General features: G+C 34.9%; 1 protein-coding gene and 1 pseudogene across 1 annotated transcript; both read right to left on the reverse strand.

Moving 5' to 3' along the window:
- Positions 1 to 1,874: 1,874 nt before the first annotated feature.
- On the reverse strand, positions 1,875 to 10,346 carry LOC146925923 (glycerol-3-phosphate dehydrogenase SDP6, mitochondrial-like). The gene is made up of 5 exons (XM_085758360.1): positions 9,979 to 10,346; positions 4,258 to 4,731; positions 3,768 to 4,099; positions 3,111 to 3,271; positions 1,875 to 2,894 (listed from the first exon to the last, which is right to left on the reverse strand). The coding sequence occupies exons 2-5, from the start codon at positions 4,601 to 4,603 to the stop codon at positions 2,621 to 2,623; spliced, it is 1,113 nt and encodes a 370-aa protein (XP_085614486.1). The 5' UTR covers positions 4,604 to 4,731; positions 9,979 to 10,346; the 3' UTR covers positions 1,875 to 2,620.
- LOC146925924 (glycerol-3-phosphate dehydrogenase SDP6, mitochondrial pseudogene) lies at positions 9,938 to 10,336 on the reverse strand (annotated as a pseudogene).
- Positions 10,347 to 13,611: the final 3,265 nt, after the last annotated feature.

The raw sequence follows: 13,611 nt of genomic DNA on the forward strand, positions 1-13,611 counted from the left end.
AAAAATATTTTATCGTTTTTGATATTATTTATTTGTAACAATTAGTCTTTTATTTTTTTTCTCGTTCAAATCATTTATCTTATTTAGTTTTTATCTCATTCAGATCTTTTATCTCTTAATATGTGTACAAGTTAATCATTTCTTCATTTTTTATTAAAAAAATGTTAAGCTGATTTGTCACGTATGATTATTAGTAATAGTTTTAATTATAATAATTTTTATCGTTAAGAAACTCAGGAAAATTTTGTATTTGACTAGTTCAAATTATATATAACATTACTTTAGGTGTTCTTGTTCCTTTCCATCTTATCGGTTGTGTTAATGAATATAACAATGTATTGCATCTCATTAACTACGATTATGAACCATTATTGACCACAACTTTGGGTGTTCCGCCTATATACGGCGCCTTTAGTTTGTATTCTTTGATTCACTCTGTTCATCTTGAACAAGGATCATGTTGTTAAATAAAATTTGTTGTTTAAAAAAGTATATATAGATGATTAATAAATATATGTATGTATTTTAACACTTTAAAAAATTATGGTTAATGATACTTAAAATTGTGATCAATCATGTTTAACTGATAGTTAATAAGTTCAAATATATTGTTATATTCATTAAGTATCTACAGAAGGGAAGTTCTCGGTGCGTTCTTCCTATGGAGTGTTGGAGTCTTTATTACTTTTAGGGAAGGGTTGAGTGCGTTGGAGGAAGGGGTGTTGTCGAGTTTATGGAAGAGTCTGGCACCCTCCAAAGTGGTGGCTTTCTCTTGGGCTTTACTTTTGGATCGCATTCCCACTCGAGTAAACCTTGCGTTTCAGCACATTTTAAATCAGGAGGTGCCCCTTACGTGTGTTTTGTGTGGGCAAACGGAGGAGTCATCTATACATCTCTTCCTACATTGCAAGGTGGTTTCCAAGATTTGGCGTGGTGTGTTGAATTGGCAAGATATGAATTTTATTACACCTCAGAATTTGTATGTGCAATTCGAATGTTAGAATGGTGAGGCGACCTCTCAGCAGCTTTTGAAAGGCTTTCGATTAATATGGCATATGCCATAATTTGGTCGATTTGGAAGGAGAGAAATGCGAGGATTTTTACAAACCAATTTAAGGAGTTCGATGAGATTGTAGACAAAATTAAGGTGTTGTCTTGGTTTTGGGTTTTGAGTGGGCTCAAGATTGCCTCTTGCATATTCTATGAGTGGTCGTGGAATCCTAGAGAGTGCTTAAAGAGGAGGTGAGGTGAGGACTGCTGTTGGCTTGGGAGCAGACAGGGAGCTTTCTGTTGGCATCTGTTTTGCTGCTATATTGGGTTTTCTGCTGTTAATTGTTAGCCTGGCGTGTTGTTCCTCTGCTGGCTGGTTGCAGGCTTCGGTTTTGATGTGTTTTGTGGCATCTGTTTTGCCATTTTTTCCCTGTCTACGGCTACTGGTTTTTTCTGGTGTGCTGATGTATTTTTTAAGGCTTTGTGGTTGTAACTTCCAGCTTTTTGCACTACTTGTGCTAGGCTGCTCTATTTCAATAAAATTATGCTCTTTCAAAAAAAAAAAAAAAGTATCTACAGAACATAATAAACTACACTTTTAATCCGTGTAAACTATCTAATTTGTTGTCAAAAATTTCATGTTAAAATTGCTCGTAAAAAGTGAGACACACATATCATAGGTGTAAACTTTTCAAGTCAGATGCAAATCAAACATGTTACGACTATTTTGAAATTGCGGTTACAAAATAAGCTTACTGATGATATTGAATGAAAAAAAAAATAAGTAATCTTGCATGACAATATGAGAGTGTTGATAAACTCTTCATAAAAAAGAAATTGGCCCACAATGTTTTACTGTCTCAACTTTAGTCTATACCAAAAACTTGGATAACTATTTGGGACACGGACCCTCTCTCGTGCCATTGCAGGGGTCCTGTCCAATCTTGACTATTGATTTTATTATTTTGTTTATGATCAACAACACAATATGGTAAATGGAGGGCTCTGATCCGTGCATGACAACAAGGTTGGAGACTATCCAGATCGAACTATTTGCTATAACAAGTACAGTATATTTAATATATAAAACGTCTCCTGTTTTTTGCACTTACTAAATGTGCTTCCCATCATGAAACTGGGCATTTTTTGAGGATTTAAAAGTCTTCAAAAAATTTGTAGCCTTCTGCAACTCTTCCTTCTGCCTTGAATTGTCCCATTTGTGCTCATTTGCCAATATTTCGATCACACGAGGCAATGCCCTTATTGCTGCATCAGTTTCAAGGAAAGCAAGACGAGTCCTCCTTGCAATGAAGTCGATAGCAGATTCACAATATTCATTACAAGCACAATAGGCTACCTCTGCCTCCAAATAAGGGTAACCATGGGCAAGTCGCTTGCCCAAATTTTCATTTTGAAATACAAATATAGAGTCAATTTTATGGTTTACAAAATCACATTAGCCCGACACTAAACAGTAATATGAAGCCTCATTTTTAGAGTTCTACGTGCGATTTTTTAGTTTCCCTCAAAATCTGATGTAATCTTCTTAGTGAGGCCAGTCCATTTAATTATGATGCTTCTGTAAATGTTTTGTTGCTTAATGAAAATAAGAATATGAAATATAAAGCAATTAATACAAGCAAACCTGAGCAATGGCAGCCACACGCTCAGCCAATGTTCCATATGCATGAGACAAATGCTTGGCAGCAGCAGAATCCATTACCCCTGGAACAACTTTACCACTATGTGTATTTTTCATTCGCTTATACTGTTGAGCAAGCACTGTAAACGAAGAAGGCTCCCACCCTTCACCACCAACAATGCAGAGATTGTTGGTCACACATCCATTAGCGGGGGTCAGTTTTCCAGACGTTATAGCGGCATTAACAGCATCTTCTGCCATGCTGAAACACAAAGATCATCACAATATTCATGTGCATAGAAACTTTTGAGTACTTAAACGGATCATCACAATTTTGACTTTCAATTTTGAGTACTTAAACTAGAGTAACTAAAATTACCAACACAAAACTCTAAACCCTAAAACCTAAACCCTGTCATGCCTACTCAATGAAACCACATCTAAACAAACTTCAACAAGTTGCTCGTAAGATTGTTACCTACGATAGGTGGTCCACTTGCCACCAGTGATGGTGACCAAACCAGGGTAATCCTCACAGACAACATGATCCCTTGAGATACTCTCGGTACTTTTCGCTGTTGGATCCACTGCTAATGGGCGAATACCACTCCAAGCAGAAAGTACATCAGTGCGGCGAACCTAAAATTTTTCCATTGTTATTTATTCCCGGTTAGCAAACAATGTAAGACGGAAAATGCAATAGATACATTAAAATGACATCTAGATTGATTGGCAGTTGGCTTGCATTTAATCAAGAATCAAATGACAAACATAATTAAACAAGAAACAAATTCTTCCAATCTTTTCCCTAAGACAATCTAACATATACTTACAAATAAAGCAATATCTCATAGAACTTGTAATTCTTAGGGTGCGTTTGTTTCGAATTTAAAAATAATAGATTTTGGAAAAAGTTAATCATAATAGCTTTCGTTTTAGTCAAAAAAAAAATCCTAAATAAACGCTAAAATAACAAAAGTTGAAAAAAATAAAATAAAAATTGCAGCCTTTCCTACTAGGTGAGATTAGCTGCATGAATTAAAGAACATAATTGTGTTTTCTCCGTACCAACTCTTGAGAAAATAAGAGAAAACATAATGAGTTAAAAAACCATCTATTGGCAGATATAACTTACCTTAACGTTAAGGTAATCGGATATTGCATCCAATATAAATTGTATTTCATCTTCACGCGGTTCTGGAAGATATGTAATGTCAGTACTAGAATCTGTAGTTCCAGCAATGGTTCGTCCCATCCATGGAAGCATGAAAACAACACGTCCATCCTGAGTTTTAGGAACAATTAATCCCATTCCCTTAGGAGAATAGTAATCAGTGAGTGTAATATGGACACCACTGCTAGGAGCAATCATTTCTTTTGCATTTTTGTCCACCATTTTCCTTAAAGCGTCGCAAAATGGCCCGCTTGCATTCACAATCACTTTCGCATATGTTTCAAACTCCTCACCTGCATTTCTCAAAATAGCAAACAAAGGTAATTATAAGAACTATTTCTAAGTATCCACAATCAATGGCGTATCCAGGACCCTAGTCAAGGGGTGCAGAGGTTTATTCTCTTATGGGATGAGGGAAAGGTAACAATTAGAAATTAAAAAGAAAAGTTACCGGTTAAATTATCTCGAACTCGTGCACCAATTATCCGTTGTCCAGCATCATCCTTTAGTAAGGATACCACTTCTGCATGGTTCAGCACTGCCGCACCAGCTAAAGCAGCAGTGCAAGCCACTCCGACATTAAAACGTGAATCATTCATCTGTCCATCATAATACACAATTGTGCCCCTTAGGCTTCTATCCTTTCCCTCTCTTGCTAGAGTGGGAAAGAGCTCAACAGATTCTTTTGTGGAATAATATCTTGATAAGTGCAGCAGTTGTCTTCCCGCGACTAAATCGTACATCTTCAAGCCCGCCCAATAATACACTACTTCAAACCAGCTAAAACATGGTGTCATGCACGGCAGTGCATGGCATAGGTGTGGTGCATTTTCGATAACTCGTTTACGATCATCAAGTGCATGAAGTACTAACTTGTATTGTCCATAGTCAAAATGCAAGACGGCTTTCTACAAGTATCGAACACCTAAAAGTTCACAATAACACTGATATTAGAAAGGGGAAACAAGGGGTCAAGTATTAAAAACTCATCTTGACTAAGGTTCAGTTCAAGACCAAAGGGTAAATAATCCAAATTCTAAACTATTAGGTGTAGAGTTCATGAATGGTTTTATATGTAACATGTTTCCTCACACAAAAGCTCTTTGGCCTTAAAGCCTGAGCAATGCATATATGCCCATTTTTCCATGTTCCGAAATTCAACTTTACTCTAATACCATGTTAAAACCTAAGTCTCCTAAAAACAATGTTTTATGCTATTAGATGTAGGATTTTTTGCTAGAGTTGGATTAGAACAAGTGGCCAATCTGGTATATACCGAGTTCAACACAAGTTGGTGCTGCTCCATTTGCATATTTCCACATCACATTGAGCAGTTTTGTATCATTTTCTTTGAAAGAATCATTTTCAAATACACCAGTCGTCAAAACACAATATTGTTAGGCACAAGTCGGATCCCAAAATGGACAATAATATGAAGCACAAACACATACACCGAACCCAATATGGACACCAACACAATTGACAACAATAATAATTTGAGAAAATGATATGATTCAATTTAATCACAAGTGTATGTCGTGTCTATGTCAGTGCATGTGACATTGTCGAACACACACTTAGATGTGTCCTAACACGTCTTCAATCAAAAATGTCCGCAGGGACGAATGCATGTTGTTATTTGTGTGAACTCGTGCTTACACAAATTTTAGAAACACTTTTTTTAGTAGTATAATGTACCGATAGTTGACATTTTGACCACATTGCCCACACTTATCACAAATTATTTTTCTATTGGCCCACACCTATCATCATATAACTCAAATATTTTCTTGATAATATAAATATATTATCAAGAATTGAACGCGAAATCGAGTGGCAGATGGTCAGTTAAATGATTGTTTAGTTATTTATATAGAGAAAAGTATTTTTATTGATATTGAAAATGAGAAAATCATTCAAAATTTCCATAGTATAAAAAATAGTAGAGGACGATTTTTTATATGATGCCTCCACTATTCAAAAATCCTAGATCCGTCTCGGTGCTGCAGTTAGTTGTATTCGGTTACAAACATTCATATATTCACACATGTTGCAGACTCATTGTTATACCCTAATTTTGGACCTAAAAATACTAGCTCCATTATTCTTTTCTTGCATTTCAAGTCATTTGAACTGTCTCTGATCAATTACATCTTTCTCTGCATTTTATTCCAATATTACTTGCAAAATTCATAAAAAAGGGTATTTTAGTCATTTCCTGTATCCAAACTCATTTTAGTCCTTGAAAATTGTTTGAGTCCTTTCAAATAGTTTGAATAAGTCTTTGTTTCAATCTCATGTCAAAATCCATTTCAAAAATCGCATTTGAAGTCATTTTGAGTCAGTTTAGCCCCTAGGGGCATTTTGGTCTTTTCATGTGTTAAAACTCTGTTTAAATTCTAAAAATTGTCTCTGAGACCTTTCAATTGGTTTAAATAAACTCTTGCCTTAATTTCATGATAAAATCCATTTTAAAATTGCATCTGAGTCATTTTGAGTCGTTTTAGTCCCTAGGGGCATTTTGGTCTTTTCACACGAAATTTTGGCAGAGAGAGGTTACTTTAAAGTACCTCATTTAGGTAATTGGTTCGTTTTAGTCCATTTTGTTGTTTTTAATCGTTTCACTTTACGTTATTTTCCCATTTATCAAATTTTAATTCGATTTTATTTTAATTTTCAATTTTTAGCCCTAAAAATTCTAACAATTGCATTCTGGTCCCTTAAAGTCTTAGGTTTTGTTCCTTAGTCTTTTTTTTTGACATTTGCATATTAGTCCTTATAATTGTGTTATTTGCAGAATAGTCCTTTTAGTTCTTATAATTTGCAGATTGGTCCAAAGTCAAGTCCAAAGTCCAGGAACACATGTCAGAATATCATTGGGTCAAAGACCACATGGCAGCCTATAAAAGGGGCCAAGTCATCAATACACAGGGGATTCACCATTCCAAAAAGGACACATCATCATAAAAACTCTAACAGACTCTCTCTCTCTTCTCAGAAACCCTAGCCACCGTAACCAACATCTCAACCACCACAAAAACCACCGTAACAGAATTTCAACCACCGTAACAAACACAAAATCACACCAATTCCTCACAAATTCGAACCAATCCATCACAAATTCTTAATAACTTCATCACATAAAGCTCAAATCCAGAATTTGGCAACAAAAACAGTTCGAATTAAAAACGTTTTGTTTCGCAAGTTCTCAGAGATTCGAAGCGAACCTTCATCATCGAACTGTAAGACTCTGCAATTCCAACGCCGAATCATCCAGAGGACGAATCAGCATGATCACAGAGAATTTGAGGAAGAGAAGAAGAAAGATCAAAAAGAATTTGAACCAGTGAAGAAGAAGAGGATGAAGAACTGATTTATTTTCAGTTTCTGTGCAAAACTTACCAGAAGCATCAAGAATACATCCAGGATCCAAGTTTTCCGAAGAATCCAGTTCGAGTCTCCAATCAAATTCAGGTAAACACATAAGAACCCTCTCGTTTTCACTTATGATCATCATCGAAGGTTCGTAGTGAGAAATAAATGGTGAATCGAAGTGAAAACCTTGAAAAGATTTTGAAAAAACTTTGAAACCAAACCCTAAAAATGTAATTCATGAAGATTCACCGTTTATTTTCCAAATCAGAGTTCAAATTCGTAATCAGCATAGAAAATAGGTTAGGTTAGGGTTTAGTTTCGAAGAAGATTAGAAATAGTTTGAAACCCTAGAAACCGAAAGTTCAGAGTCCGATCTACTTTGTTTTCATCACAGTTTCACAAAAACAATCATAGATCCGTAAACTAGGGAGGAAGACGAACATTTCTGGGTAATTAATTCAAAAGTTAGCATCGGTTCGTCGGAGAAGATGAAGATTCCGATGAATCTTCATCTTCCTCCGCCGTCCTCCCCAGTTTCAGGCGAAGTTAGGGTTCAGAGAAAAGAAGAGAGAAATCTGAGAGAAGAGAGAGAAACGAATGGTAAGAATGAATTAGACCGGTCCACCAGCCTTTATATAGGTGACTGAACCGGTCTGGTTCAGTCTTGGTCCACTGGTTTTGCACCCTGGCCGTCAGATCTAGGGTTTGATCCAGTTGGATCGATCCAACGGCCTTCTTTGATCCCTGGTGGATCCAGGATCCATTTCCCATGGGGCCTGGGTTTGGGCTTAAGCTTTCTGCGTTGGTCCTTTGTTTTTTTTACTATTTTTGTCACTGCTTCTTGCTATTGGCACCCCTATCTGTCCAAAAATTTTCATGAAAAATCCTACAAAATTTTCTATGGTTCCTTGATCGCTTTCTTGATGTTTTTTGTGATGATGTTATGTGTTGAAACTGGATTAAAAATATGTAATATTTTCTTGTTAATTCTTTACTATATTTGTTAAAATTTGTGAATTTTCCTATGTTTTTGTGTCTAAAAATTCTTAAAACTTCTAAAAATTTTCACACACATGTCTTGATAATTTTGTGGTATTTTTGTGATGATTTTGCATATTAAAAATTGATAAAAGATAATGTGATAATTTTCTTGTTATTTTGTGATATTTGGTATTAAAAATTTGTGAAAATTGCTTGATTTTAGTTCCAATTTTTTTTGATGAAAGTTTGTGACCTATACCATATGATTTTGTGAAGTCTTAGCTACTGTTTGTGTGTGTTTTTTGTTGCATGTGTGTGAATTAGGTTTAATTGCTTGGTTTGCAAGTTATGCTTGTGAATAAATGATGCCAATATGCCTAGATACATCATAATTCTTGACTTGAATGTGTCCTCATAATTCTCACTTTATTGATTACAATAAAGCCTTTGAAACCTTGTCATGATGTGAGGATTCTAGGTCATATACTTGTCTTGATATTATGGTAAATGTTAGGTGATTTTAGTTACTTTTAGGTTAAAAATTTCCTTAACTTTTGCCAAGTCTTTTAGCATTTCTTTTGCTTATAATTTTCAATTCCTATTATTCCTTATGCCACTAACCATTTCATTTCATGTTTCATTCATTCATAAGCATTCCCTACTTCATCTCCTCCTTCATCTTGTTTCTTGCACTTTAAGTTTTACCAAAAATTAGAATGTAAAACTTAGGAATTTTGTAATGTTTTTCCTATGCTTTTAAATTCTTGCAAGACCATAGCATGTATCTAGGCCAATGATGTAAAGGACAATGGACTCTAATGATGTACACCGACACAAGCACCGACACATGCACACACATCACATAGATATTTTTAGATGTATGGTTAGGGTATGCATGTTTAGATGTATGTTTAGGATTGTATGTTTAGATGAATGATTAGGCTTTACACTTAGAAAAATCTCTTTTCCAAAAAATATGAACAATATCACTCAAACCATTTTCTTAATAAACCTTGGGGTCCAAAACCCCATTGATTTTCTCTTTTATTTTCTTAATCAAAATTTCAATGAATCTTAATCATACTTGACTTCTTTCCAAAATCACTAATCAAACCTCACTTTTTTTCTTAAAGTCTCATGCCTTTAAGGCCTCTCAATCTCCATTCTTCAAAACTCCAATTTTCAAACTTAAAATCAATCAACAAAAACAAAAATCTTTTTGGAAGAGAACTACGGTGGATTTGATCCCTTAAACGGGTACGTAGGCAAGGAATCAAAATTCCTTCAATTCAAATAAAATAAAAATTCAAACACTTTCTTCTTCCTCCAATTCTTCACTTAGAAAACTCTTAGGTTTAAATAAACACTTTCAAATAGCATTTAAAAATAAAGCGCGCGCGTAGAAAGTAAAGACGGTTCCTATAGGTTACTATAGTCGTTATGGGTGCCTAACACCTTCCCGTAGGGAAAACAACTCCCGGACCTCGATTCTCAAGGGTTTTGCTTATTTTTTCCCTTCCCAAGAAAAATGAGATATCAAAGGTTAAAAAGGTTCAAACGTAATCAATGTTTGACACCCGAAAAACCAAGATAAAACACTCATACACACATAAATTTCAGAATCAAAACATAAATTAAAAAAATAACATGTTGATCTATTAAGCAGAAACTATATTATACACAATTGAATATTTTAAATTTTAACTGATAAGTCATAGCCAAAACTATTCATCAAATAAAAATCAATGAAAATTGATTATCTAAAACCGCATGATTCATTCATTCATTATTATTTCCTTGTAAATTTGCAATGTACCTCCATGAAGAAGCTTGGTGGATCGCGACGAAGTTCCAGAAGCAAAATCCTCCCGTTCAACTAGGCCAACCTTGAGTCCACGAGTGACGGCGTCAAGCGCAGCACCAGCACCAGTGGCACCACCGCCAATAACAAGAACATCAAGGGGATCCACTTTGGTAGCGGCCATCAATGTCGACTGCTGCTTCTCCCTCGACGGAACAACAACATCCGGAGCATGTAGCTTCTGCCGAAGAGCTTGAACTTGAAGGTGGTTGGTGGTGGAGTTTGAAGGATTGTGAAGGATCACAGCGCCGCCGAATGTGGTGACGATAACGGCACCAACGGGGACGCTGAGTTTTTTCATTCTAGTATTCATGGTTTGATGGTAAGAAGAAAAAATTAGCGCCTCCGTGCATGAAGTTTTTTCATTTTAGGGTTTCATCATACAAATAGCCAGAATTTTAGGAGGGTCCCACATGAAAATTGTTTACACGCGCAATGAGCGGAAAGTGTAAAGGAGCAGTGTTTTGTTATTTAATTTAATTCAAACAAATTTAAATTTCTTATTTCTTACTTTGGTTAAAAAAAATAAAAAAATCTTATTTGTTTAGTTAAAAATCTTATTTCTTATGAGACTTATCCAACGAGTACTCATAAATATAGCGATTTTTTTTTTCATGACCGGGTATTTTTCTATCAAAAAAAAAATTGAGCTATGATGATAGTTTTTTTTCCGTCGCTGCTGTGATAAGCGCTTCTTTAGTGTCGGATCTCAAATCGAGTTTTACAAAGTTAAAGAGAGAAACTTTCAATCAAGTGACTTCTCAGAAGACGGACAAGAGCTTAAAACGTATGTTTTGAATCAATTGAAAAACAAGGTACCATGAATAAAAGTTAATTAACAAATTAATAAAATGAAGTTGCTGTGAGCATAATTTATTTAGTAGGTACAATGCATTGCAGTATGAGTAGTGATAATTGAACAACCATTTGAGACAATTTATATGACAATGTTTGAACCACGGATTCTTCATATACTCACTATGGGTAGAATTTCAGCCACTAGGTTGCTTGACTAAAAAAAAACTAATAAAATATTTTAAGAGGTTGCTAATTTTTTATGGAGAAAATACATTGACCTCCCTTAAAATTTAGTTAAACCTCGCATACCTCGTCTCTAGTTTTAATTTGATCACTAACCTCCACTTAAGAGTAAGTTAGGTGGAAGTAAATTAGTAACCCTTCTATATATCATGCCACTTGCCTTTGATAAAAAAAACTCTAAATCTTTCTTTTTTTACAACTACTTAAATATGGGTCACTAGTGTAATTTACAAACATGTCTTCTAAAAATTAATGTCTCTTTACTCTCATAGTTTTTAAAATTTTTGGAGTCTATATCTCAACCTAAATTTAAAAAGTATATATGGTTAAACTAGACCTCTATACCCATGTGGCAGGCACGGGCAATATTTATAAAATTATTCTTAATAATCGGTGTACTTTATATATATAGTTTTGAATATATTGGTGTGAATGATATTGGTTGCGCTTTCAATTTAGACCTTGTGTTGAAGAAGGAAAAAAAAAGGTGCTCGAGTATTTTAAAGAGTTTTTTTTAGTGAGTTAATCGTGTAAATGAAATAAGCCAATGTTAGTGGTGTGGTTTAGTGGAACGGTGTTAGTGAAATACAACTAAAAATGATATGGTTTAGTAGGAAAACTAATTACAAGTCTATTGATTTTTTTGGACATGTTGTATTAGTGATCAGGAGAATTTTTTTAGAGATATTTTTAAATCGGAGAGGAATATAAAAATAAATGTATCATTAAGAACAATAAGTAGAGCCCTTCGGCTCTATAACCAAGTTTCAAAGACAGTTTGTGTAGAAAATGTTGAAACGGTAATATTTTAGAACTTAATAGTGGATTTAGATATATTTTTCTGCTACAAATTATTCTCTAAAACAAAGAGTATAACACAAAAGATAAAATATCATAAAGATTTTAAAAGAGAACTGATAGGGCCAAACCGCAAGTGCACGGCCTATCGAAGTAATAGTAGTAAGTAGAGTTATCGTTCCGCTAGGGAGTTGTTCAACTTAATTAACTTTTAGTGAATGATTAGAGGAGAGAAAGTTAATGAAAGAGAGTTTGATTGCTGAAGGTAAAAACAATAATAATAAAGGGCCTTAGGATCATTGGTTCATCATAATGACTAATCCTTCACTAGACAAAACCTAAACATCTAATTTCATGATTTACACACTAATTTCTAAAGACCAGTTTCCCTTAGCCCCTCACCTTTCCGATGAAAGTCCGGTGAGAGTTTACTTCTAGCAACCAAGCCTATTTCACTGACATGATTACTAGAAGATGCATAGAGGATTGAAACTACTCTTTGTCTCAATAGTTGCAAAGACTATTTCACTGTTTTGCAACTATTGTCTAGATTCACTTGTTCCAACATCAAGACTCCGCTCTCGCTTTATGAATTGATGTTTGGGATGATGGATTAACGATTATCAAACCCTCCGCTTTCGCTTCCACAGTTTGATAATTGTTAATCCACGTTAAGACGGTGAATCTAGATTAGAAATTAGGGTTACATAGAAATTAGGGTTTAGACATGTTTTGTTTAGGATTGAGTCATTAGACTCCCCAATAATCCCAAGACGAAGAAGTCTACTCACTCATGTTCATCGTAGACATGGGGGAAGAAGAGAGAAAATAACAGTAAAGTAAATTGCAGAGAAAGTAAAAGGGAAAATAAAGACTTTTATTAAAATAGCAATTGAAATAAACAAAGTAAAGCATGATTGTTTATGGTGGAGAGCTACTCTATTTATAGCTTTACATCTGACTTAGAAACTAAGCAACTAAAAGGATAAAACGGTAAAGCTGCAACAGGGTAACTTGGGCTTGAAGAAAAGCAGCAAAACAGGTCCTGGAGACGGGCACGGCCGTGCCACATGTTGGCACGGGCCGTGCCAAGCTTCTGACTTTGGGGGACATATTTTTGTCCCGTATCTTCGTATTCTTGCGCTGTATTTGTTCCAGTCCTCTTTCTTTTGCTCCAAGGCACCTTCCACCATATATTTATTCCTAAAATAAAATAAAACATAATTTGAAGTAAAATATTCTAAACTAAAATAAAATGCAATAAAATAAAATCAAATCTAAAATAAAACTAAACTAAATAAGGCAATAAATAAGACTATCTATGACTCATCAAACTCCCCCACACTTGAATCTTTGCTTGTCCTCAAGCAAAAGGCAACAGACATAGCAGCAACAAAAAATTTGATTATGGCAATATTAAGAACAAATGTCTCAAAAGAAAGGCTTTGCTTCAAGTACACTAATTACAACTTCAAACACTTCTCATGAACCTATTCTACCCAACATCAAGTCTCAAGTGAGTGTGTGTGTGCAGTCCAACCCTTTTCTTGCTCCTGTATAAGACAGATATTATGAGGAATAGGTTCTATCCTTAATGCTAAAGTAACCGAGAAAAGTCCTTTCTTCATTTCATATAAGAGTGATGGGAATTTAAGTTAAGATTGAATTAATTTAACAATTAAGCACAAGGGGCTGCAGATGCTTAGGGGCTATCTATCCTCGTAGGAAGTCTTCTCGGATGTAATTGTC

Source organism: Medicago sativa, chromosome 4, assembly GCF_051527215.1.
Source record: "Medicago sativa cultivar Bolivia chromosome 4, Bolivia_mono, whole genome shotgun sequence".
Taxonomy (NCBI): domain Eukaryota; kingdom Viridiplantae; phylum Streptophyta; class Magnoliopsida; order Fabales; family Fabaceae; genus Medicago; species Medicago sativa.